The sequence below is a fragment of the Acromyrmex echinatior genome, chromosome 13, assembly GCF_024713525.1.
Source record: "Acromyrmex echinatior isolate Ae372 chromosome 13, ASM2471352v2, whole genome shotgun sequence".
Classification (NCBI taxonomy): domain Eukaryota; kingdom Metazoa; phylum Arthropoda; class Insecta; order Hymenoptera; family Formicidae; genus Acromyrmex; species Acromyrmex echinatior.
The window spans coordinates 11,353,379-11,377,972 of NC_141864.1; the positions used below are offsets into that span (position 1 = coordinate 11,353,379).

The 24,594-nt window shown below is 29.7% G+C and overlaps 1 protein-coding gene across 2 annotated transcripts in view; it reads right to left on the reverse strand.

Moving 5' to 3' along the window:
* The window catches only part of LOC105151527 (uncharacterized), an 83,473-nt gene that overhangs the window by 32,496 nt on the left and 26,383 nt on the right, over window positions 1-24,594 (reverse strand). The window contains exon 2 of one of the 2 annotated variants that reach the window (XM_011065289.2): window positions 17,744-18,097. The exons of the other annotated variant lie outside the window; for it this stretch is intronic. Coding sequence (XP_011063591.1) covers window positions 17,744-17,753 — 10 coding nt within the window. The 5' untranslated portion in view covers window positions 17,754-18,097. The remainder of the gene's footprint in view (window positions 1-17,743; window positions 18,098-24,594) is intronic. 2 annotated transcript variants of the gene reach the window in all.

The following is a 24,594-nucleotide window of genomic DNA, read 5'->3' on the forward strand; positions in this document are numbered from 1 at the left end:
CTGCATTAGTTTGCGACAGTTTAAATCCGACAGCATTAATATCATTTAGAACTTAGTAATAGACAAGAAATGAAGATTTCCTTGAAGCAAATCTATATTGTAGATAAAGCTATAATTTAGCAAGCGACAGTAAATAATCGAGTTAAGCTTATTTCAATTCAAGCTGTTGCTGTTGGTGCAATTGAGCACTCGGTGTGTTACGTATGGAAGTTCATCGAGCTCGCTTGTCCTTCGAGACATAATTTGGAAAATACGTCACGTGCGCATCCAAGTTTGCCCCTCGCTGAGCGCGGTAACATGAGGATATAACAACCGTCGGAAATCCATAGTGGATATGCCACTGAAATCACGCAATTGCAGGATGCATTTTGATTATTCTAGTCTCGGGCGTGAGACTCCGGCCCCGCGGCAATCACGCCGCGTGATTAATTAAATTTCGCCGGGTCTCTTCGCGTACGTATGTACGTATGTATAATACGTATGTACATGAAGGAAGGCTTGATCGAGGGCGCATCGGTAACGCCGCGGGGGCGTCATCAAAGATGTTAATTACGCGTCCTCACCGCGGCGATAATTGGATCCCGCGTGTTCTCCAGCTGCTGAAAGTGGTTGGTGACATATTGAGGATCGCTCGTCTTTGCGAGCGCGACTCGGCATAATTATGCATGAATGCCAGCATTTAGGGATGAATAATTTGTAAATTCCTGCATCTAATTTGCTTGTCCTACATTAGGCGATTATGTGCACATCGCCGTGCGATAAGCCATAGTTCGTAATAAATTGATTACTCACAAGATTTCGTCCATTTTTTGCACTTTTGCTTAAAGGAGTATGAAAAGTATAAATGTTGTTCAAATTTTATAATATTTAATGTCCTAAATAAATCGTTATATAACCCTGATGGGAAACTAAATAATAAAATATAGATAAGATACTTTATAATCATGCTGAGCAATCAGATTGAATAAAATTGAAGTCATATTACAAAAAAAAGCATAGGATGTTATTTCAGAACACACAAAAGTTCCTTAAATTTTTTATTATATAATTTAAATATGGATCTGACAGATATTATATATATATATATATATACGACATGATCTAAGAAAAATTTTCATGAAAATAAACGACACAAAAATTCCTTGCGAAATTGCGCATCCTGAGCAGTTTGCCCAGGTCGTCGATCGATCTTATCAAAAGTCAATTTTGCCTTGGTGTAGCGTTGTAAAGAAAATATATGATATGATTCCTCCACCTCTCATTTATCTTTGCGGATATTATTTCGAACGTGTGATATATTTAACAGCCTGATAAAAATCTTATTAATAAATTTTTTTAAAGAATAGTAAATTTGCGAAATTGTACTAAACAATTATTGTTTGCTTCTGAATAAAATCTTAAACAAAAATTTATTTCTTTCTTTTGAGAAGATAGAGATATTGGTTTAAATTAGGCACGTAATATCCTCGAAACAAAAGATTTCCTTGTTTACGGAAGTATTTAAAAAAGCATTGTTTGCCATTTATATTCACAAATCGTGCTTTTATTCGTTTCTTGTCGAGCACCGATGTAAGCTAATCGATCATCGGCTGTCGATTTTAAGTCAGAACTGGCGTCTGCTTTGTCATCTGGCAGAACTACTGGCTAACATTGCGTCTCTGAACTACTTATTAGCCCCGAAACCTCGAACTCACAAATCACAATCAAATGTGATGTAACGTCAGGGCAGACAGAATCTATGGGCTTTATCATGTTACAGTATAATCAGATTACAATTTTAACAATGTATAAGGAATTCATACTATTCGCTATTAAAATATGTTGTTAATTCGAAATTTCAACTACTCTTTTATTTTAATTAATAGGGTAACTCCGGTATGTACACCGCATCCATCAAAAATTTAATTTACTATGTTTATAATAAACGAATTATATCAGTAAAAACTTTGTACTGTCTACTACTATGAAAAAAATTAGAAATTCGAAATATTTATTTTTTCATATTAAAAAATAAACTTTTTGAAACCCTTGCATTTTTGCCATCCCATAGGGGTGTACTATAGGGATGGGATATGTAGCGACTCATTGGGGGAGAGGGGAATATGTACGGCTCATGAAAAATTTACAAATAATGCATATAAATAAGACGTATAATGATACAATAACTTATAAAATGTGTTTATAAAGTTTTATTAAGGAATAAGAAATAGTAAATACGTATATGAAGTAATAATAATTACAATCCCAGTAAATCCCAGCGCGGCGAATTTGCCTATAGCTGATATTAATCTTTAAATATCTACCAAATATACAATATTTGTTATGTAATGATATCGTTCAATTTAGGATTATTTGTAATTTCTCTAAATATTAATTTTAAACTTTATTTTTTAATAATATTTAAATTTAAATTAATTTAATTTTCTTCTTTAATTGTCACATATCTTGAGAAACGATGTATTTGATTTATGGTAAAATTCTAAAACTTTATGAAATATGTAATATTTTTAATAATATTTTAGAGTTTTACTATAAAGATATGTGAAAATTGATTTATGTATAGCTTGTATGTATGTATAGTTTATATTAGATTGAAATCACAATTAATATACTTTCTCTCTAATATATAATTATATAATTATTAATTTTATGAATAAAAAAATAGCTTTCTAAATATATTATAATATTGTAAAATACAATAGATTAACACAGAATTATTATATTATACAGATTTATGTTAACTTAACAGAGTAATTTGACTAATAATAGTAATTACTTGAAATTAATTTTTGTTTCGAATAATATCTTCATACGATCAATATGATGGCTTTTTAAATCAGTAAAGATTAATTTGATTTGAAGTTGAAAAATAAATAAATAAATAAATAAATAAAGATTTATTAAAAAAAAAGAAATCAATAAAATTCTCTTATATAGCTAAAAATGACTATCTGTTATAAATACCGATATCACACTTTTGCCACATTTTTCCAGTATTGCATCGGGAAATAATATTTCGTAGATAGAATAGCGACCGCGTGCATCGACTTTTGTTTAAGAACCTATTTTCCGAGACAGTGACTGCGGCTTGCGAAGAATTTATAAAATCTCAACACAGAAATTCTCATCGCCTTTGCAATTTCTCGATGGTTGCCGTCGCATAAACCATCTCTATGACCACAATCTGTACCTATCGCACAGTTGTTACAATACAGCTATACATGGAGGAATTGATATTTCTACTATTGTGCAGAATTATCTTCATGCATGAATACGCAATCGAGTTCGAGTCGGGTGACTGTCTCAGGTGACTTCAATGATCAACTATTATCATAAGAAAATTAAATTTCGCTTAATAATCATTAAATATATAATGAATAATAATTAAATAATTAGAGAACACTTTTTCATCAATTTTTACTTCACCTTATAAACATCTATTTACATTTGTAAGAAGCACAATGCATTTTGAATATACCTGTTGTTCTACATGCAATTTTAACATCATCTTTATTCGCTCACATAAATATTTAGTTCTAATTCAATCCAATCCGTTTTACTTACGTATACATAGTTATATTAATATCTGTTATTTTTATTTATATTTGAATATAATGCACTTTAAGATAGTGATTTTGTATTACTTAAATAAAGATCGTTCAAAGTTCCAAATTCATGTTATCATGATTAAAGCTTTAAGCAAATACTCTCCTTATCAGATATAGTATTCGAATAGGTCAACTGGAGGATCACGATATTAATGCTCAACTGATCCCTCGGCTCTTCACTCTCTCCAATAATCTTCGTGGACATCTCATCAAAACATGAACTAATCTATTTCCCATTAATCTTGCATATTTTTCTGAAAAAATATTCCTGCTATTGTAATTCTCTCCATTCCTTCTTCGATTATTCGCTAGTCTTTCCCATTCGTAAAATTTACCGACTAGTTCGGACTTTTGAGAAACGAATATTTTATCCTCGCGGGATTCAAAATATTATTTTGGCGACTTTGAGTGAGGTAATTCTGTAGGAACACTCTCGCTGCCCACGACAGCTTGACTTTCTCGGTACGGCAAAGCTGACCCATGATAGAAATTCATTGTCCACCTGCTGGGATGGTGGAATTGACGTGCAAGCTCGGCTTTATTTAAAATTTAAAGGACGCTACCAGGAACTTGAGTACTATTTCGTAAAGGATGTGCAGTTCTGAATTGCGCTTTGGTTTCCCTCGTATCCTCTTTGGGTTCCTTGTGTAAGCAGGGACAACAATGCATGCGCTATTACCTCCTTCTTTTAAACTCAACGTGACTTCTTTGTTGTAGCGTTTTCCCATTCTTTACAAAGCTTGAATATGTAGAAGTGATACATGAATTTTGTACTACAGAATATATCTCTTACGTTCAGTCAAAGGACGTAAATCAAAGTCATCACACTTTGTTAAAAAGAAAAGAGGCTAAAATAATAAATTAAGAAATATCACTTTTAATAAGATTATTAGAATGATTAGGTTAGCAAATTTTTAATATATTTTGTAATTAATTAAAAAAACTATACTTGCAGTCTCTTTTATAATATTAATCAGTAAATATATTTCTACATATATACAAGTAATTACATTTTAAATATTAAAATACTTTGTGACATATTGTTCCATATTTTTGCAATATCTCAAATTCTTTTATATATTTTTTCAAAATATTTTCTCAAACAATTTTCACTAATTAAGATAAAACTAGAATATTCTGTTATTACATCATAATATGTTAAAGATTCATTAAACTACAAAATCAGCGTTTTTTAATGATAAACATGAAAAATTTCTCCTTCGTTTAATCGTACTTTCGGTTATACCGATTTTCCAGATCCATGAGCTTTTTTAATGAACGTCGTACTTCGTGAAAAATTTTTCTCATGGCTAATGGCGCAAGATCGACTTCATGAACGTCCTCGAGCACAAATTTGCAATTTCACGCCGCGTGAACATTTTGCGTTACGGTGTGTCAAATATTTGCGGAGAACTCGTGGTCGATTCGGAGACGACGCTCTCTGTGAGACGATCACACACCGTAGTTACCCTGTAAAGCATTTCCACGCATTGACGATGCAAATGGAACGTGCGAAGTGCTCGTTAACTATCGGCGCGTCTATTCGTGAATGCACGAAGTTAATTACTGCCATAACTTCTCGCTCATCGTAAACCGATCCCGTCTGCCGATTTCGAATTCGATTGTTGTCCGGTTGCGTATGTATTGTGAAAAATGCAGCCAGTTTATTATCATGTTTTGTGATTTTAATGTGGTTAAATTTTTCATTGATACAGACTGCGACCATGATTTTTATTCTTTTTTCTTTGTTACCAGAGCTTAAATGATGACACGATTAAAATCTGTTGTATGATCCGTGCTTTGTTTTGTACGTTCCTCTTTTATATCCTATAGAAAGACACTGTGCTTTAAAACTATATGCAATTTTTTTTCAGCTATAGATTCTTTGACAAATTAAAATTTTTATTTTTGTAATAATATTGCTGTAATAATAATTATTATATTTATAAAGATTTACTAATTTCTTAAAGAGATAGGTCATTTTTATAAATTTTCGAAAATAATCTTAAAAAATTTTATACCCAATTATATAATTTATATAATTTATATAATTTATATTACGTGCACACACAACACACGGTGTTATATAAATTAAAGATAATAATAACAAAATGTTTTTCAATGCTAACTAAATCCAAGCATTTCTTAAACTTTTGTTAAGAAAACTAGATTGGTCTAAAGTTTTACAAATGAAAGCAAGCATAGTAGTTCTGTATTTAATTATGTTGCATCGGGTATTCTCTTTCTCTCTCTTTCTCTCCTCCTCCTCCTCTGCGCGTATTTGAAGTGGAAACAATGTTTCTCGACAAATTGAACAAAATTATGCAAGTTATTCAACCGTTTAGTATGTCTAGTTTTTATAGATAATTTTTTGAGAGAAATTACTATTTTCTTTTTCCACCATGATATAAAATTCAACAAAGTATATATCAACGAGAACATATATTAGCGCATCTTAAAAAATTTATTATAAATTGTTAAAAACAATTTGTCAATAGAAATATAAAAATAGAAGTATAAATATAGAAATTTTTTTGAATTTAAAAATACGAAATATAAATATAAGAAAATAAAAAGATGAAATATATGGAATATGAATAAAAAAGCAGAAATATGAATATAGGAATTTTTTTATGAATGGAATTTCTTTTAACTTCTATTCTCAATTATTTCTCTCTCTTTTTTTAATTTTTTACTTTTTTAAAAATATATACAATAAAATTGGAAATAAGACCGTTTATGTTAGATACATTACTTTAAATACGAAGCGCCACTACGGTCTGAATTACAATTTTTTAAGATTAAATTTGGGAAATTTGGGGGGATTATTAATATTTCAGGTTGATTGCGTTGAAATCTGACAATCATGTCGGCACGCAATTATAATTTCTGAAATTAATTCATTTAAACGAATATATATAATAGTTAAACATCTTAACATTCAGATTGTAGTGGCGTTTCGTATTTAAAATTAAACACATACATTTTATGCATCAGATATTAGATATACTGAAGTAACGATATCGCGAGTGGAAATAATAATAAGGCTCGAATCAGGAACTGATCAGGTAAGCTTCACTTAGTGATTGAGTCCTTAGTGATGAATACACCCGATCGGAACATGAGATGTTTGTAACGTAATGCCCCTATCGGGAACCCATCCAAGGATCCTATTGGAAACCGTTCGTTCCCTATCAGGAATCGATGGTGCTGTATTATTACAACCCTACTTTTATTTCATCAATCTTATCAAGAAAAAATACTGTAAATACGAGTATTAAAGAGTTACATTTCAACCATTCCTTTGAGTTAAATAGCATTTTGTTATTTTTAACTTCTATTATTTCAACAAATAGAAGTTAAAAATAACAAAATGCTATTTAACTCAAAGGAATTGGTTTAAATGTAACTCTTTAATATTTACAGTGTAGTCCACTCGATAAGAATCCTATTTAAATAAAAGTAAGTTATAATATCGACAACAAGACATTCGGCATTTTTCATTCTTGCGCATCAATTACCGCGTCTGATTCATATTTGCCACTTTATTAGAATCTTTACTTCGAAATTTAATATTGTGATACAAAATATGTAGTTAAAAGAACAACCTTATTTAATCAATCTATTTTTGTGGTTAAATTAGTTTCAACGTAAGTAGTGTCTATATTAATGTACGTAACACATAGTAAATAATAAATGAAATTTCAAATTTAATATTTTTATAGTTAACTTGTTTACTTTCATTGTTTTAATTAAATTAATGTATTAAGTAGGAGCAATGGTGACCTATAACATTGATTTAAAGTAATTCAAATTGGATACAATATGGCATTATAAATTTAACAGGTAAATCTATTTTTCTTAAAATTTTAATAATATAATAACATTGATTAATACAATCTTGCTATCAGAGTTGAGAACGAGGTTAAGAATTCCTGTATGTTTGCAAATATTCACTAGTGCCGTCGTACGGCCAAATGCATGTAGGGCGAGTCCGGGCAAAGTAGATATGTTGGTTTGGAAAGAAAAATGATATAGTTAAACCTAAGATCAAAAACCTTTTTTATTCTCATTATTAATGGAATCAACTTTGCAATAAAATAAAATAAAATTAAAAAATTTGAATATTTAAATGTCTCTTTTTAGCCAAAAAAAGAGAAACCATTCACTTTGCCAAATCCTCTTGAACAAAGTGGATGGATCATTTGAGCAATGTGGATGGAAAAATCAAAATCAGTGTCGGCAGTCATCACAAAAGTAACTGCCATCCTCTATATGTAGTGCAGCCTTCATGAGCTCATTAGTGTACTAACTGCACTGGATCCAGTTTTTGAATGGTGAGTTGATGTATTCATCAGTCAGAGAATACATATCATATTGTGTTGTGGAAAAAAAATAAAAGTGAGAGTAAACAATCATGTGCCTTTCGTTCACTCGAAAGAACATCTATCCCTTCAGCTTCCCAGTATTTTCAATGCAATCATACCGGATAAAGAGGATGGATTATTCATTTTGTCCAATCGTTGCCCAAAGAATCTACTAGGCGTGAATTTAGAAACGTTAAAATAAGTTTAAGCAGCAAGTGAAAAATGTTAACCTCGAATACATTTTTAAATTCTTATAAAAAAATCATTCATTGATTAAGAATTCTTCCCCTACTGATATTTATTGTTAATGACATCGACGAGATACTATTAAAAACCGCCAATCCTGAGCAAATTTTCGGCGGTATAAAAAGGGCCCTGAAAGCCTGGAGACAATTGAAGAACGCTGACGATCGACAATTAATATAAATTTGCTTTATTAACATAAATATTTGGTTAATACTAGAGATGTGCGAACTATTGGAATATGGATCGAATCGAATCAGGTAAGATTCGATTCGGTTTGAATTTGAATCCGTACACAAAAAAGATAGCTAAGGTTGTCACGACCAAAAAAAAATTGCCTATCAATGTTTTTTGATTATAAGAATTATAGTACGATATTGTGTGATAACTGTAATATTAGCATATCTTAACGGTTATGGCTGTAAAGAAATGTTCATTTTGTGGTTATCACAATTGTATTGATGATAATGAAAATTTCCAGTTGTGGCAACCGTAACATCTTTTCTATGTATAATTCGAACACGAACTATTTGAAAATTTTGAGGCCGATACTCATTCGATCTCATTAAGTCGGTTCTTATTTTAAGATAAATCTTAAATAATAGAGAGTTTTTGCAATAAAATTATTCAGATACGGTGAATGCTAAGGTCACGTTATTTTATTCTTAACAATTAATTTAAAAAAGATAACGTCTTTAGCATTCACCATATCTGGATTCCCGACCTAAGGTATTTGAATATAAAATTCTCATATATTGACACTCTTACACATGCAAGCACGCACGCACACATACATACATACACAAATATTTCCAGTCAACTTTTGTGTCAGCCAAATTAATTATACTCATGTTATTATACTTAAGTTATTATACTTATGTATAATGCACACTAAATTCGTATTGCCTATCGACTTGTAACTATAATTTAATATTTAATATTTAAATATTGTACATATATTTTGAAATAATTATATCATAATTAGTATTTTTTTACATAAAAATAATTTCATTATTTGCATATTAAATTTTAATTGACAAATATTCTTAAAAAGTTAAAAGTTATGACTTGATTCGAATTCGATTCGGATTCGAAAAAAAAATTTGAATTCGATTTGATTCGATTTGGAATAAAAAGACCTTGATTCATACATCTCTAGCCAATACATTATTAAATTCATGATCTTTTTTTACATAAATGCTCCATAAATAAATATGCATACTTGTAAAGCTATAATATTCTATATTGCCGAAAAATTACAATTTTTTCTCTGCAGTTATCATCTCTGTTGATAATCGCACTGAAATCACAATTTTAAAGAAAAATCGAGTATTATTGAGTTTTAAATGCATATACACCGATAAACACGTCTACTAATAGATCATAAAAATAGTACAATATTATCAGTTTTCTTACTCTTAATCACTTCAATATTAATGACGCGAACTCCCGTAAGGATGTTGGTCTTTAATAGTATCTCGTTGGTGTTAATGATAAGGTCCTGATCAGGAACAGATCAGGCTAACTTCATTTAATACGGTTATCGGATCCTACTGAAGATATATACAATCGTGGCTTATTAAACTTTCTATATTCACATTAAGGTATTCCTTATCAAATCCCAACTAAAATGACCTCGATAACTAGTAACAAGGAAAAAGTTCATACGGTCTTTGCCTTATTTGAGCCAATACCAGGGTAGAAAAAAACCCGAAAAAAACCTTATCAGGGCTTTATGATATACTCGGGTATACTTCTACTCGGAATAAGGTTGCGTGCATATTATTCTAATTGTAAGTGTGAAGTTGAATTATATGAATGTTTTACTTTGCATTAAATTTTCAATTAGGTACCACGAGCGCAGTTAAGGAAGCAGATGCAATATAAGTTTACTTTATGCAATATGCAACTAAATGATATTTGTAAAATTATCGAAAAATGTTGGTCTCTATTCCGTTTGTGATAAAGAAATAAACTAACTCTTTTGTATTCTATTATTTAAGCTAGAAATAATCATATTTAATAATTGATTTTTTTTCTTTCTTTTATTCTTCCATTATGGAAATAAAAGATTGAGAACAAAATTAATGTTCATCAATCCATTTAATAAGTAGAAGCCATATAATAATTAAATAATTGTTTATATTAAAAGTAATAGCGAAATGTTCTTATTTATAGACTGATCACGTTAGATCAAAAAGTGTACTATAGCCTAATGATCTAATTATCAACTACACACCGGATTACAAACTGTATACTCTGCAGGTATTTGCTTCTTCCTCGCGTAATCTTGGCCTATGTTCAAGTTCAGCATTCTAGAACGGATCTAATGTCCCGCAGGGAATGGGGCGGATAGAATGGCTAATGTAGAGATAATCCGCATACCATTGCCTCCCTATGGTCTGTAAGTTCGTTCACTTTTGCGGAGTGCCATGAGAATTTCCCTAGTTCGCACGCGTACGAATACATTTTCGTCGTAAAGAAAATGTCAACGTGATTTATTCTATTTGCGTTGAACGAAAAATTGTAAAGTGCTCTAAAGAAGATATATCATGGAATATGTATGGCATCAAGCACAACGTTAAAAGTATAATAAACGAGATATTTATGGTCGATTTCTGTCAAAAAATATTACACTTTCGAAGCAAAATATGGTATTTCATTTATAAATCGATGTTATATACCGCAATATAGATACTCTCTCTGATAATAGAGAGAGAGAGCAAACACATTACTATATCTCACATCAATTTACATTTGGATACTGTTAATGCAGGTAATTTTTACGTTTAAGAATAATTAGTTTAGATAATATCGTAAGAAATTTAAGACAATTTTATTCTTAACCATTTGCAAAACTTTTCAGACTCAGCAGTCTAATCCGTAGGCTATTAGAATTGTATTTTTCTACTAATCTAATTGTAAGATCCACAAAATTGGGTTACCCAAATGGACATTTTTCAGGCAGAATCCCCTTGAGCCCTAGATCTCACGATTTACTGAACCTACTAAGTAAACAAGCTATTTTTCTTCAGAAATTCTGTCGAGTTTTTTATCATTCCTCGATGGTTACTGGCGATATACGATATTGGTTGTATAGATGAAGAAAAATGGTGACGATAATAATTACTTTCGCCGCGATAATGAATTCTCACAGCCTGTTAACACGAGACGTTCATGTAGCAGGTTAAGTAGGTTTCACTCTACAAGGAAAAATGGGATGGCTTTGTTAGGTGATTGAGAGTTTCAACGACGTGGGTTACCAGTGTAACCCAATTTACAAATGTGCGAAAACGTCGGAACGATCGATAAAAATTTTATGATAAATTAAGCATTATTAGGACACATGATCGAAATTGTTTCAATTTTTAGCTGATTCTTTTTCTCTTTAGTGTGGATACATTATAAAACTTCTTATAAAACTATCTTTTCTATCCATTTTCTTCTCGATTTAAACTAGACAATATTTAATTATTTGAAAAAAATTAAAATGGGAAGATTAAAATTCTCAATTCATACCTTTCATTATAAAATTCTTGATAATGTTATGGACTGTATAAGAAAACTCCCCTAAGAAATAAGATGTAGGGGGATAGAATTAAAAAGTTTCGGCACAAACGATAAAGTAAATAATTGCTAATATCGTTTTTTTATATGGCTCTTCCTAAATTTGAATTGAATTATACTTCTATAAAGCAATTTTAAGATAAATTTCAAAACCACGCTTCCGTTTTCGCCATCGTGAGTAGTGAAAAGTAGGAGATGCAGAAGAGTCGATGGAGCGAAGGCGGGCGGTTTCACGGTTTTCTGGAACGTTACATTATGATTAATTCATAATTTTGTCATATATTCAAAATGTCGTTCTTATCCCATTCGAAATATCGCAATTTCGAATAAACGTCACGTGTAGTTACGCACGGTCGCGGTGTATCTTATCCACGTCTGTTTCGGTTTTAATTGCGCTGTAAGAAAACTTTTTACGAGCGCTCACACATTACGGTCAAATTATCTCGCAAAGAAAAGATGAAAGGATTTTATAGTGATGATCATGCATTTATGTGATCTGCTCAACTTAAAAATTGTAAGGAAAAAGGTGGAACAATTAAGAACGTTTATAAATGATATAAGAAAAAAGGCTCAAATAATTAAAAAAATTAAATTAATAAGAATAGGACTACGAGCCTAGCAAGGATCTTGATGCAAGGCTCTTATTATTAAATAACAGAAAGTTTATTAGAACATACCATCTCGATCGGATTATTCTCACACAATAAAAAACGTTTTTTTATTTATGTTAAAGCGACATCTTTTTAAAATTTTTGTGTTGAATTTTTAACATATCCGAGTTTTAATTTGACATAATGTGATTGTGTTATTTGAATATTTTGTAATAAATTAAAATTTAATATTTCTCAGTGTGTTAAAATAACACAAGGGGGTAAATGAACAAATAACATAAAAATAGTGCAGTTTTAAAACGTAAATTCTAAGAATAAATGAATAAAATGTGTGTGTTGATTTAATATATTATAAATGTTAATTTTAAAATTCAAATGATATTAATTAATATTATCGCTTTGATTATAACATTAAAAACAAATTCCAAAGATATTAAATTGCTATTGTAATCGTCAGCGAATGTCATAAAGTAGAGTGAAATAGCCAAAAGTATTCGGAGTTTTTTATAATCAACATAATCTTCAACAATTAAAAAGACTATAAATTTTAGTCTGTAAATCGGTCGTAATTCATCAGAAAATTTCTTCATATCAAATTTACTTTGAAAATTATACATCGAAAATACATCGAAAATGTATTTTCGACATATAATTTCCAGAGTAAATTTCTCTTATCTTCAAAATTGAGTTTCTTTTAGCAAGATAGCTCAAGACGCCGTTTTCAGATAATTTGGTATTTTAGTTAGAAAAAACTCCGAGCTTGCTTTCGGCTACTTCCGTTTGACTGTACTTTAAGACATCGACGTTGACGACTATAATAACGATTTAATAATGTATTTCTTTGGAATTTATTGTTCTTAATTTATAATCAGAACGATGATATTAGTAAATATCGTTTCAATTTAAAAATTTGTATATTGTTAACATTAAGAATAACCCGATTGAGGTCAAAACATATGTTCTAATAAACTTTCTGTTTGTTAAATAAAGTCCGACAATATTATAACATCAAGATTTTGCTTGGTTCGTAGCTCTATTCTTATTGTTTAATTTTTTAAGAACGTTTATTTTATTCTTTGATGCAAGTATTTGGAAAAGATTTCGTATTTGTAAACAATAATGATGTGATCATATATTTTCTTAAAGTTAAAACATTTTTATAGTACAAGTTGTAATAATGCAGAGCAAAACATCATTTTTGAAATTATTTTAAAAGAAGCGGTATAATTGTTTTGAGATTAGGCCAATATAAGAGTCGAATATAATATTTTTTTCAGTTTAGAATATAACAGCCCTAACTTTTTATTTTTGTCAGTATGATTAAAATTATTTTTAAAAGAAGTGGTACATTGTTTCGAAGTCTTAGGCCAAAATGTCAGATATAAACGTGTAGCATATTTTTTAATTTAGAATGTAACGATTCTACTTACAGTAGACTTACATTCTAAATTCCCGCTAACAGAAGAGAAATTAAAATTCTCAGACGATAACCAACAATTTTGTTCAATCCATACTTTCGAATTTTCGCAGGACTTCTTCGAGAGATGCGACGAATTTTGCAATTACAAAGGCACCATTACAGAGCGTTCGAGCCCTCCGTTAAAAATAGATCCATTTGCGAAATAGTCTTTTGCTCTCTTTTTTTGACTCTTTGACTTTCTCTTGTTCTCTTTCGCAGTGCACGTGTATGTCAAAATTATATATTCCCGGAGAAAAGCGAAGTATTGCAAGAGGAGTGGTTCATATTCCGCACGATACTCTCGAGCTTTTACCGACGAGGAAAATACAATTTTCGCAGATGCTTGCTGTGATAAAGTAAGCGAGAATATAGGGATTTTCATTTTCTATTGAATTTTCACACACTCAGATATTTTCCCGATTTGTCGCAAATTCCATCGTCTTTGAAAATGGAAAATACAAGGTTCCCAGGACATTATTATTATATTTTATATCATATTTCAAGAAATTTTGTGTTATCACCTACCGTTATTACTGTGACTTTATTTTGAATACACCGTGCATCATCATTTATCGCTATTAATTACTTATCGGGAAATACTTATTTTGTTAATTGATATATTCAGAGACATACATACTTGTAGATTGTGTTTATAGTACCTTGTGATTTTGCTTGTGATCGTGCTACATGTCTTCGCTAAATATCATGGCGTAAGAAATGAATCACGATCATCTCACGCCAGAAATCTTCTACGATGTCATATAAATGGAAATGACATTCGATTACGAGTTCCTCTACTCTTTTGCTCGTGCCATCACTATATATGTTAAGAAGAGTTCAATCAAAATCAAAATGGCTGATAACCACTTAATTTATTGCTTGAGCAACGCCTGACAGTTCAATCGCGTTGAAATTCTCTATTGACGGCAGGAGAAATTTTGGTTAGAATTGGTTCTATTTCGTAATCAATTTCGTCTGAGGGAAACTATAAACTGTTTTTATTGCTATTTAATTGAATTTTTATTATGGCTTTAATTTATTCGAATTCTAACGTAAATTAAATTTGTATAATTAAAGTATAATATAATTTTATATAATCATATATAAAGTATAATTGTATATTAAAATACAATTTTGTGTATATTATTTAATGTTGAAGTGTAACAGAGTTTTCGTGAAATTAATATGTACATTCACAATACATTTTTTAATTATAAAAATTCTAATTATATTTTTCAATAGACAACTACGAAAGAATTAATATTAATTCGGTAAAAGCATCGATTAGGAGATCAAACTCCAATGATCTTGACCTCAACGTATGTTGATCACACCATGATCTCTCTACCAATAATTCTTTATAAATAACTATTATACAATTAATATAAAAAAACATGATAGATATTATCTAAAAATAGTATGAAAAACAGAAAAATTTTTCTTGAAAGTCTTATCTAATGGATCCCGGTAGTCCTAAATCTCTTTAAACGTATGTATCATTTACGATAGTATAGCAACTAGTTGCATCGAATCACTAAAGGTGCGTTCCGAATTATGCACGAAGCGCATAAAGCATTTGTGTATGTTTAACATCATTTTATCTTTTTTTATTCTTCGATGAACAACAAGAACAAATGATGCATTGATCATACACTTTGTGTGTAATTTAGAACACATCCTAAGAAAACGAAAGCATCCCAAGAAAACGAAGTACAATATTTTCAGCAAAAATCGGAATCGAAGAAGATTCACCTGAAATTGGCAGGTTAGTTGTTTCTTTCCATTTTTACGCCACTTTTCCTGCAGAAGACGAGTGCATCTCTAGATTCAAAGATGCGGATTGGGGCGGAATCCGAACAAGTTTATTGCATCTTGAATACATTGAATATTTAAGTTACTTTTCTCGGAGAAAAGAAATTGGAAATGCAATATTAAAAGAATCATGATTAAAATTTTAAGTTTTTTGCAAGGTACTTATTCATTTATTTTTAATTAAAAATTGTCATTTAAACTTATTACTAGATTAGAACTTATTACTATTTTTTTGCTTGAGAAATATGTTGTCGAAATAATATCTTAAAAGAAACGTGCAAACAAAGATGATTTTATAATTAAAATATATTTATATATATAATATATATATTATTTAACAACATATAATTGATCAATATATAATTAATTAAAACAGCTAAAATTTAATAATTCTTCTAGATTCTAGAGATTATCGAAATCATTGAAAGAATTCTTGAATTCTTTGGGCGAATGACTTGGATATTGCTGTTAGATATCAAAGGAGCAAAGTGGTACTCCAATCTCTTGAACTAAATAATATTTTGTTATTTTTAACTTCCACGTATATCAAAATGTATAAATTGATTCATTTTTGTGATTATAGTTTCAAAGTAAACATTGTCTCTATTAAAGTATGTACTTAATAAATAATAAACTAAATTTAAATTTAATACATTTTAAAATTAAAATTATGAAGAAGCGGCTCGACGTTTTTTTAAAAACAAATAAAATTAAAGGAGCCAATGTTAATTATGTAAATAGTTACTAAACAGACCACGAAGTCACTTTTAATGTAAATTATTAATAAATATGATAAAAATTAATCGCAAATTCGCAAAGCGAATAAATCTGAGATATTACTAATAAACCTTAAAATTCATTAATTCAAAAAGCTAAGATGTTACAATTATTAATATGAATATCAAGACCGAAATTAAGAATTTTCCTTCTATGAGTTAAATTGTTTAATTTCATTGTTTCAAATTAACGATATATTGGGTTGAAGCAGTGACGATTTATAGAAATGATTAAAAATCATTTAACTGGATATAATTTGACATTATGAATTGAACATTAGTGTGTTGCGTATTAAATTATCGTATTATTCATCGCGATTTCGTTGATTTGCGTCTCTTCTATGTTACAAGAATGTTACAAAAATATAACATTAATATCTTTTTCGTTCGAAAAAATATTTTAAAATAAAGAATTATATGCGTTGTACATTTACATAATACGTAATAGAATACTGTATATGTATAATGTGCATATAACAAAATGAATATTGTGAATGTTTTGTGAAAGTTTTGATAGCTTTTTCTTGTTACGTAATAGTAAGATACGATAAAAATTCGGTGCAATTAATAAATTCGAACTTTTCAAAAATTTTTCTTGAAAAATTATCATAATTATTATGACACTTATATAATATATAAAAATGATTCAATTTATATAAAAAGAATTCATTTATTAAAAGTTATTTGGATTAAATTAATAGGGATTAATTTGGAAAAGAAATAATTTGTTTCAAAAATGCAACAAATTATTATCTTTATCGTAGTCATTCTAAACTTAAAATCTTTAAATACTATCGAAATCATAAACTAATATTTTCCTTACAGTTATACGTAGTAAGGAGAATTTATTGTAATATTATATTATTTTCTAAAGAAAAAATAAATATGCTATAGCATTAATCTAGAGGTGCGAATGTGTTTTAGTGAAAATAGACGAGTCAAATCAGACCGTTGGTGTAATTCAGCGCCGCAGGGCAATTAGAAACACTACGATGTGTGGACTAATAGGCCTGTGACTCTAGAACGAGTGAAGCAGAGTGTTTAACCATTCGGCGTGAGGAACGATGAAGCGCTTACTGGATTATGAATATCGATCACTCTATCATAAAGTGCCATTCGTGCGAGTTGCTCTTTGACGCGAGAAGTGAAATAGAAGTTTAATTTCCAAGCGCGCGCGAGCCGCTGGACCATTATTAATATGCAAAGGCCCATGTCATCCACTTCCCTCAATAGTTATAAGATCTCATGCAATGTGCATTGCAGTGAGTGCTTAATTCGTTCGCATTCCACTTCCACTTACCAGCGGCCATTTCCCACGATTTTTCCGTCTTCTTCTTGCCTGACGATTTTTCCGACACTTTCGACCCTCGGTAGTGACTTCCTTTCTTTGGACCCGCTTTTACTCTCAACCGAGCACTTTCGCACCTAATTGGCCCGCCGACGGCAACTCGATGACGTGCAAAGCGCTCTTCTTCGATCTGTCGTCCTTCTGCGCGAGGGATGCGTCATCTTTTTCATTCGCTATCGCTCTTAAGGATGTGTCCCTATGCCGGATATCACGTATCCCGATCATCGATATACGTCTCGTTAAACTGAAATGGCAATTTTTGCCCGATACGTACGTCGATCCTTTTAGAAAGATGTGACGAATCGTCTGAAGATGCCAAAAGGTACATATAAAAAATTAATAATAAATGATATCGTGTCGAGTACTCAAATACAATATATTTTTAACGCACACTTTATTACTATTTTTATTTTTCTTCGACATACACAAGTATAAATTCGAAGTTATTAAAAAAAATGATACGTATAAAGCTTTTTTATATAATAAATATTTACATGTAAAATTTAATTTATATAATAAATGAGCAGCAAACATTCAAAAAATGCATTTTGCCCAAATTTGTAACTTCTAGAAAATAAGAAGGAAAGCTAGAAGAAAACTATGCATTTTACAGAAAATGACAATATGCAATCAGTAGAATGTGAAATGTTAAACAGAATTATTAAACAATTGCTAAAAATGTTAAACAATGCATTTGTCTCTAGAAAGGACATAATGCTTCGAATGTTTATAAGATTTTTATTTTCAGCATATAAATTGACAGTGAAAAAATGCTTTCTGAACACAGAATAGCTTATGAGAAAGCTTATGAGCTTTCAATACTGAACTAATTGAACACTACGCTATCTCTAACTCAAAAAATAAAATTTTTTGATAAAACGCATTTTAAAGTATGCTCCTCAAATTGATTGTCGATTTTTGAATTATAAATGCCATAGTCTGTTGGCAATAACTTATCTTTTCTGGACTTACACGCGTTAACAGACACAACAAAATGCAATAAATGGAATATAAATAAGTTAAAGGATAATATAAGAAGTGATTATTTTTCGCAATTCGATATTTCACAGAAGAATCTACTGATCTGTCAAGGATGTCACGTGAAATATTATCACCCCGATGAGTTTGGAATAAAATCATGTGAAATTCCGAGACTAGATTCCGACCTAATGAAGATGTGTAACGCGGCATGAAATTATTTCTGAATTGTTAATCAAATCAATTCACCGACGCGGACAGCAAGCTCGGACATTTTTCAATTTCGAGATTAACCCTTACATGGCGGATGAGTTTTCAATGACGAATAAAATTACCTCGAAATATTTGCCGCATTTTTTTTGCTATTTAAATAAGCGTTATTATAATATTTACTTTAGGACTAATATTTTTAATGCAAAAAAATTAAAATTTGTGATATCTTTTATGATGCTGTGCTTAATAATTTCTGTGCAACAGATAGATAATTTTTGCTGCATAAAATAATGGATAGGATTTGTATTACCAGAGTATTGATAATATAGTGATTTATTACTTAAATTTATTCGTATTTATGATTTTTACTTCAAGTTCTCTTGTGTAATTAATCCTGGCGAACATAAATCATGAAGTTTGTACAGTCGGACGTTCACGAGACGGATCGTTGACAGTTAAGGATACTCTAAACTAGACGTGCACAGGTATACATGCTTTCTGATACTTAAGAAAGTAAAGCGTGACAAGAATATCAAATATCTTCGAAACATAAGTAGAATGTGACAAGAACATCAAATTAACTAAATACTTTAAAAGTTTCTTAACTTTGTGTTTTATTAAGAAATTTTTAAAGACATTTGATATTCACGCTTTGCTTATTTTTTTCATGTATATACATATAGTATATAGTATATATATTGTACATCCTGTTCATTTGGACAGCCTGTATATATATATATATACTGTATAGATATATATTATAGATGTACAGTATGTCCGTAAGTTTTTGCAAAGCGCTTTTGTGTAGATAGAGTGGACTAAACTGAATTGAAAAGTTCTTTACCATTTTGCAATTTTTGCAATGATTAACAAGATATTAATTATCAAAAATCACTGAATATTGGATTTCAATATTTTTTTATTCAAATACTATCAACTTTACAGAAAAATAGCGAAAGACAAAAATTGTTTATTTCTTTCTCATAAAGTTCTGAGAATTTTTTAATACCGTACTTTCTCATGTTGGTAAAATTAAGAAAAGACAATTATTAAGAAATTTATTAAAAAATTAATAAAAAATTTTGAAAAAATTCTTAGAGTTCCATGAGAAGAAAATAAATAATTTTTGTCTCTTGCAATTTTTTTGTAAAGTTGATAGTATTTGAGAAAAAAATTATTGAAAACCAATATTCGGCAATTGTTAGTAATATCTTATTAATTATTGCGAAAATTGCAAAATGGTAAAGGACTTTTCGATTCAGTTTAATCCGCTCTATCTACAAAAGGTTGGCAAAAACTTACGGAATACTCTATATGTATGTATATATATATATATATATATATATATATATATATATATATATATATACATATAATTGTCTTAAGCATCAGGAAACATGCATACCTGTTTTGTATGTCTGATTTGAATGAATTTCATGAATATTAATGATGATGAAAAAAAATATAATCACTTTATTTTACAGTCTCATAAAATTAATGAAAAATTAATTTCTAATTATAAAACTCAAATCATATAACTCAAATAATAAAATAAGCGATATTTACGGCGATAAAATCTATTTAATCGTTACATAATATTTGTTGTAAAGTGAAAATATTTATAAAATGATTAAGGATCAAAAGTATTTAATCTACGCAAACGTTTGCATATTTGATTGTGGCAATTACTCAGAAACTAAATGTTTAATTGGCGGTGAATCAAAGATCGAGCATTATGGGCTCTTATCTTTCGTTCTTCTCAGAAAATGGAAGTTCGAATTATTTGGACTGAAAATCGTACACGTGCATACTATTCATATCCTCCTCTCACGGAATATCTTAAAAGTTTATCCCTCCAGGCTTACTGAGACCCTTTGAAGAGAATTCTAATAAAGCTATGGATAATATTGGCTTAGCGCATCTTCTAATTAATAATACATTGTTCTTTGTCGCGGTTGCCGTAGGCGTATATGACTTGGAGAATGCTCTTTCTGCATGAAATAAATATAAGCGTTGCTGTTTCTAAAGATTCAGAAGCTTTGATCAATCAAAACAATAAGTTATGGAAGGAAACTTATGGAGGGAGATTATTCATGAATGTTACGTCGCGTCATCTATTTATACAAATTTGTTGGTATTGTTGCTTTAATATTAATAATTACTTAATATACATTTAATACACATTAATGATATTAATAACTTTTCAAAAATGTGATAAAGCATTATCAAAGTTTTAATTATTGTGTCTCCTATTAAATTAATTATTCAGGAATTTATGGGTGTTATTGTGTATGTGTGTGTGTGTGTGTGTATATATACATATAAATGAGAAAATTTATTGCGGATGTGCTTGATACGCTTAGCGGTTTTAATAATGTAAAATACAGTTAAATTCGTGTTTTCGTGAAAATCGCGTTTTAGTAATGTCGCGAATATGGAAATGTTATTGCGCGTGATTTTATGTCAAGGGATATCTTATAATGGGATGAAATTTCGCGATATTGTATCAGATTTTGCTATTCTTATTCTTAAATATGCATTTCGAATAAACATTGCTTACACAGCAATTATAAAATGTTGCAAGAAAGTAGAATATATTTATAATCATGGATTATTTGTAATAATTTGAAATCCAACTTTGTTTACGAAAAGATTAAATACTTTTATACTTCTTTTGATTATAAATTTAACATAAAATTTTTATTTTTGCATCTGTACTTTTAGATATGTCAAAATAAAATTGTAGTTCCTTCAATCTATAATTTTACAACGTCTTATTATTGACGAAAGTAGACATTTCTTAAAAATATTAAAGAAGTAATAAGTAATCTGCGAGATTTCAGTAAATTAAGATTTTCATTTAAAATATTCACTTCACTGTAAAACAGATTCTAAAAGTTATAAATTTTAACGCGTTAGCGTATTTAAATGATGCTATTTTTTGTACTCACGCGCATTTTGAATTGATTTGCATATTAGATTTGGTACATAATTATAACGGAACAATTGTTTCATTTCATTGTAGCACACGAATTATTATCTAGGATCATTTGTTATTCTGACTAATTGGCGGTATGCGTTGTACCTATCGATTATGTATCAAATAGTTTATGTGAAAATCTGAATTATGATAGTTCATAATTTTCGACTTATATATAATCACGTTGTACCTATTTAGCTATAGAATAAATAGCCCAATGGATTATTTCAATAAATTATAAAATATAAAATAGAAATAACAATTGTTAGAAATGAAATTGTTTTCTTTTGAAGATTTTCGCATTAATTCTAATTGCTAGGCGAATTCCATAAATTTTGTGGTTAGAGCGAAATGATAATTACGCACGTACATGAATTTTCTTAGATAGATGTCATCAGTATGAGAATTAAGTGAGAGAGAGAAGTGATTAATTGCTTCGACTTTATACATTTTCCGCGCCCTGTGGCAGAATGCAAAAGTTTATAAACAAGGTTTATAAACATTTTATGTTCGTTTCTCGTCTGCAGCATATTATTTCATAGCTTGTGCAATTTCCTTTGCGACACAAAGTTTATGTAATAATATTATTTCAATATTTAGAAGAAAGTTTTATCGCCTGCAGACATACATGTATTCGCAACATATAGAAATGAGTTGTTGCGAAATTTCTATCACCCTGAAGTTGTTCGACTTATTTCTATGGTGAATAAATATTGGAAAGTTGACTTCTTTATTGTAAGCTTTTCTTTAGAAAGCTTTTGTAGAAAATAATAATAATATCAATTTAAGGCTAATAAGAGTCGACACAGGACGAGGTGCGTATTTTTAATGTGAATAAAGATGACACGTCATGTTGAATAAAAAAGACATCACGGAGTTAGTGAAATTAAGTCATCATTCCACATTAAAATTATGTATCTCGTCCTGTGTCGACTTTTATCAATAAATATCTTAAATTAGTTATTATTTTAAGTAGTGGGAATCTGATTAAGATTTTCAGTTTTATCTTTTATAGAAATTTACTACTTTGACTTTGTTATGGAATATTTTATTAATACATGATCCATGTTTTTGCGTGATCTTTTAAAAGTTTTGAGCGTAAAATGTTACAATAAAAAGAATTGAAATACGATAAACTGCCATAATTTCCATTTTTTTTCTTTTATTAATAAATGATACGTATAAAGTATTGTGTTACATCTCTCAAGATTAAAATGTGATATAAATATTTTAAATAAATCTTAAAATATTGTTGGAAATTTGATATTATTAGGTATATCATAATTGATCTTGAGAAGAAACCCCGTTTTTTAAAATAATAAATTAATATTCTAATCCTCTCAAAATCTTTCGATCTTGCAACTTAAAACTTTTCTTTTTTTCTAAAATCTGGATAAAAGATTTGGATAAAAGATCATATGAGAAACTTTTTGAAGATGCTTAGGTGTCAGCTGGCCATTGTCTGCTAAATCGAATTTTTTTCAGAGAGATTTTGCAGGATATGACTGGAGGGCTAAATTCCCGGAGGAAATAACTAGATGACGACGAGTCGAGTTTCATATCTCCGTTGATCTAACGACAGAAGTGCGGTTTTTCTTTATTATTGTCATTAATCGATTTATTCTCGATTCATTGTTGATTTATCACAGTTGGCTTATCATCGTCCTCTGTCGACGTGTGTTTATCGCGAATTGTCATATCAATAATTCATATCATTAACATTTTGTAACATAGCAATACTAGCCGATCAACGTAGAGATTGACAGTATCGTTATTTATCGATGAGTAATTCATTTCCATGGTAAATAGAGAAGATCATTCTCATTGCTTTGTATTTAGATACGTGCGTAATACACGTATATAACGTCGAAATTAATGGTCGAATTTATTGAAAACACATGACGCAAATTGATTATCTTCTCTTAGCCTTTATTATGACTAATTAAATTGTACCAACATATGTATATATATCCACAATTTCCTCTGCACTTACTATAATGAAAGGAGATAATGAAACTTGTGATTATGAAATATTAACCCAGAAAAGTTGAATTTTGCAAAGTTTTACGCGCACTTTACGATAATTGCGTTAGACAGGAAATATTACGCAAAAAGCTATTACGTTACTTATCAAATATTCCAGACTTTTTAAAATTAGGATTAATTTGTAAATTACGTCTCCAATTGAATCATGTGTTTGTACATATCAGATTTTGATGAATGCTTGATAATGGAAACTGATTACGAGATTGATGGAAGCGAATCCTTCAAACACTTCTTTGTAGTATTTTCAATATCGGGGAGTGCTCGATCGTATGCTTCTGCATTTAACTATAATACAGCTGACACGTTATATGATTATGCACCATCCACGTCCTACGCACTCGTTCGTATCCCATCAACGAGAAATGATTCTCATTTCCCACGAGGCCGACGCTGATACGCACATGAGCTAATAGAATATTGATTTTGTCGTAACATAATCAACCCGTCCCATTTATAGCGGCTTGATGCATCGAATGATTTTCATTTACGACACTAATTCCGAATTAAACAGCATCAATAATTATGAGAAAATGATGTTATATAAACGACAGCATATGCATATTTTAGAATTTTTTTAAATTAAACT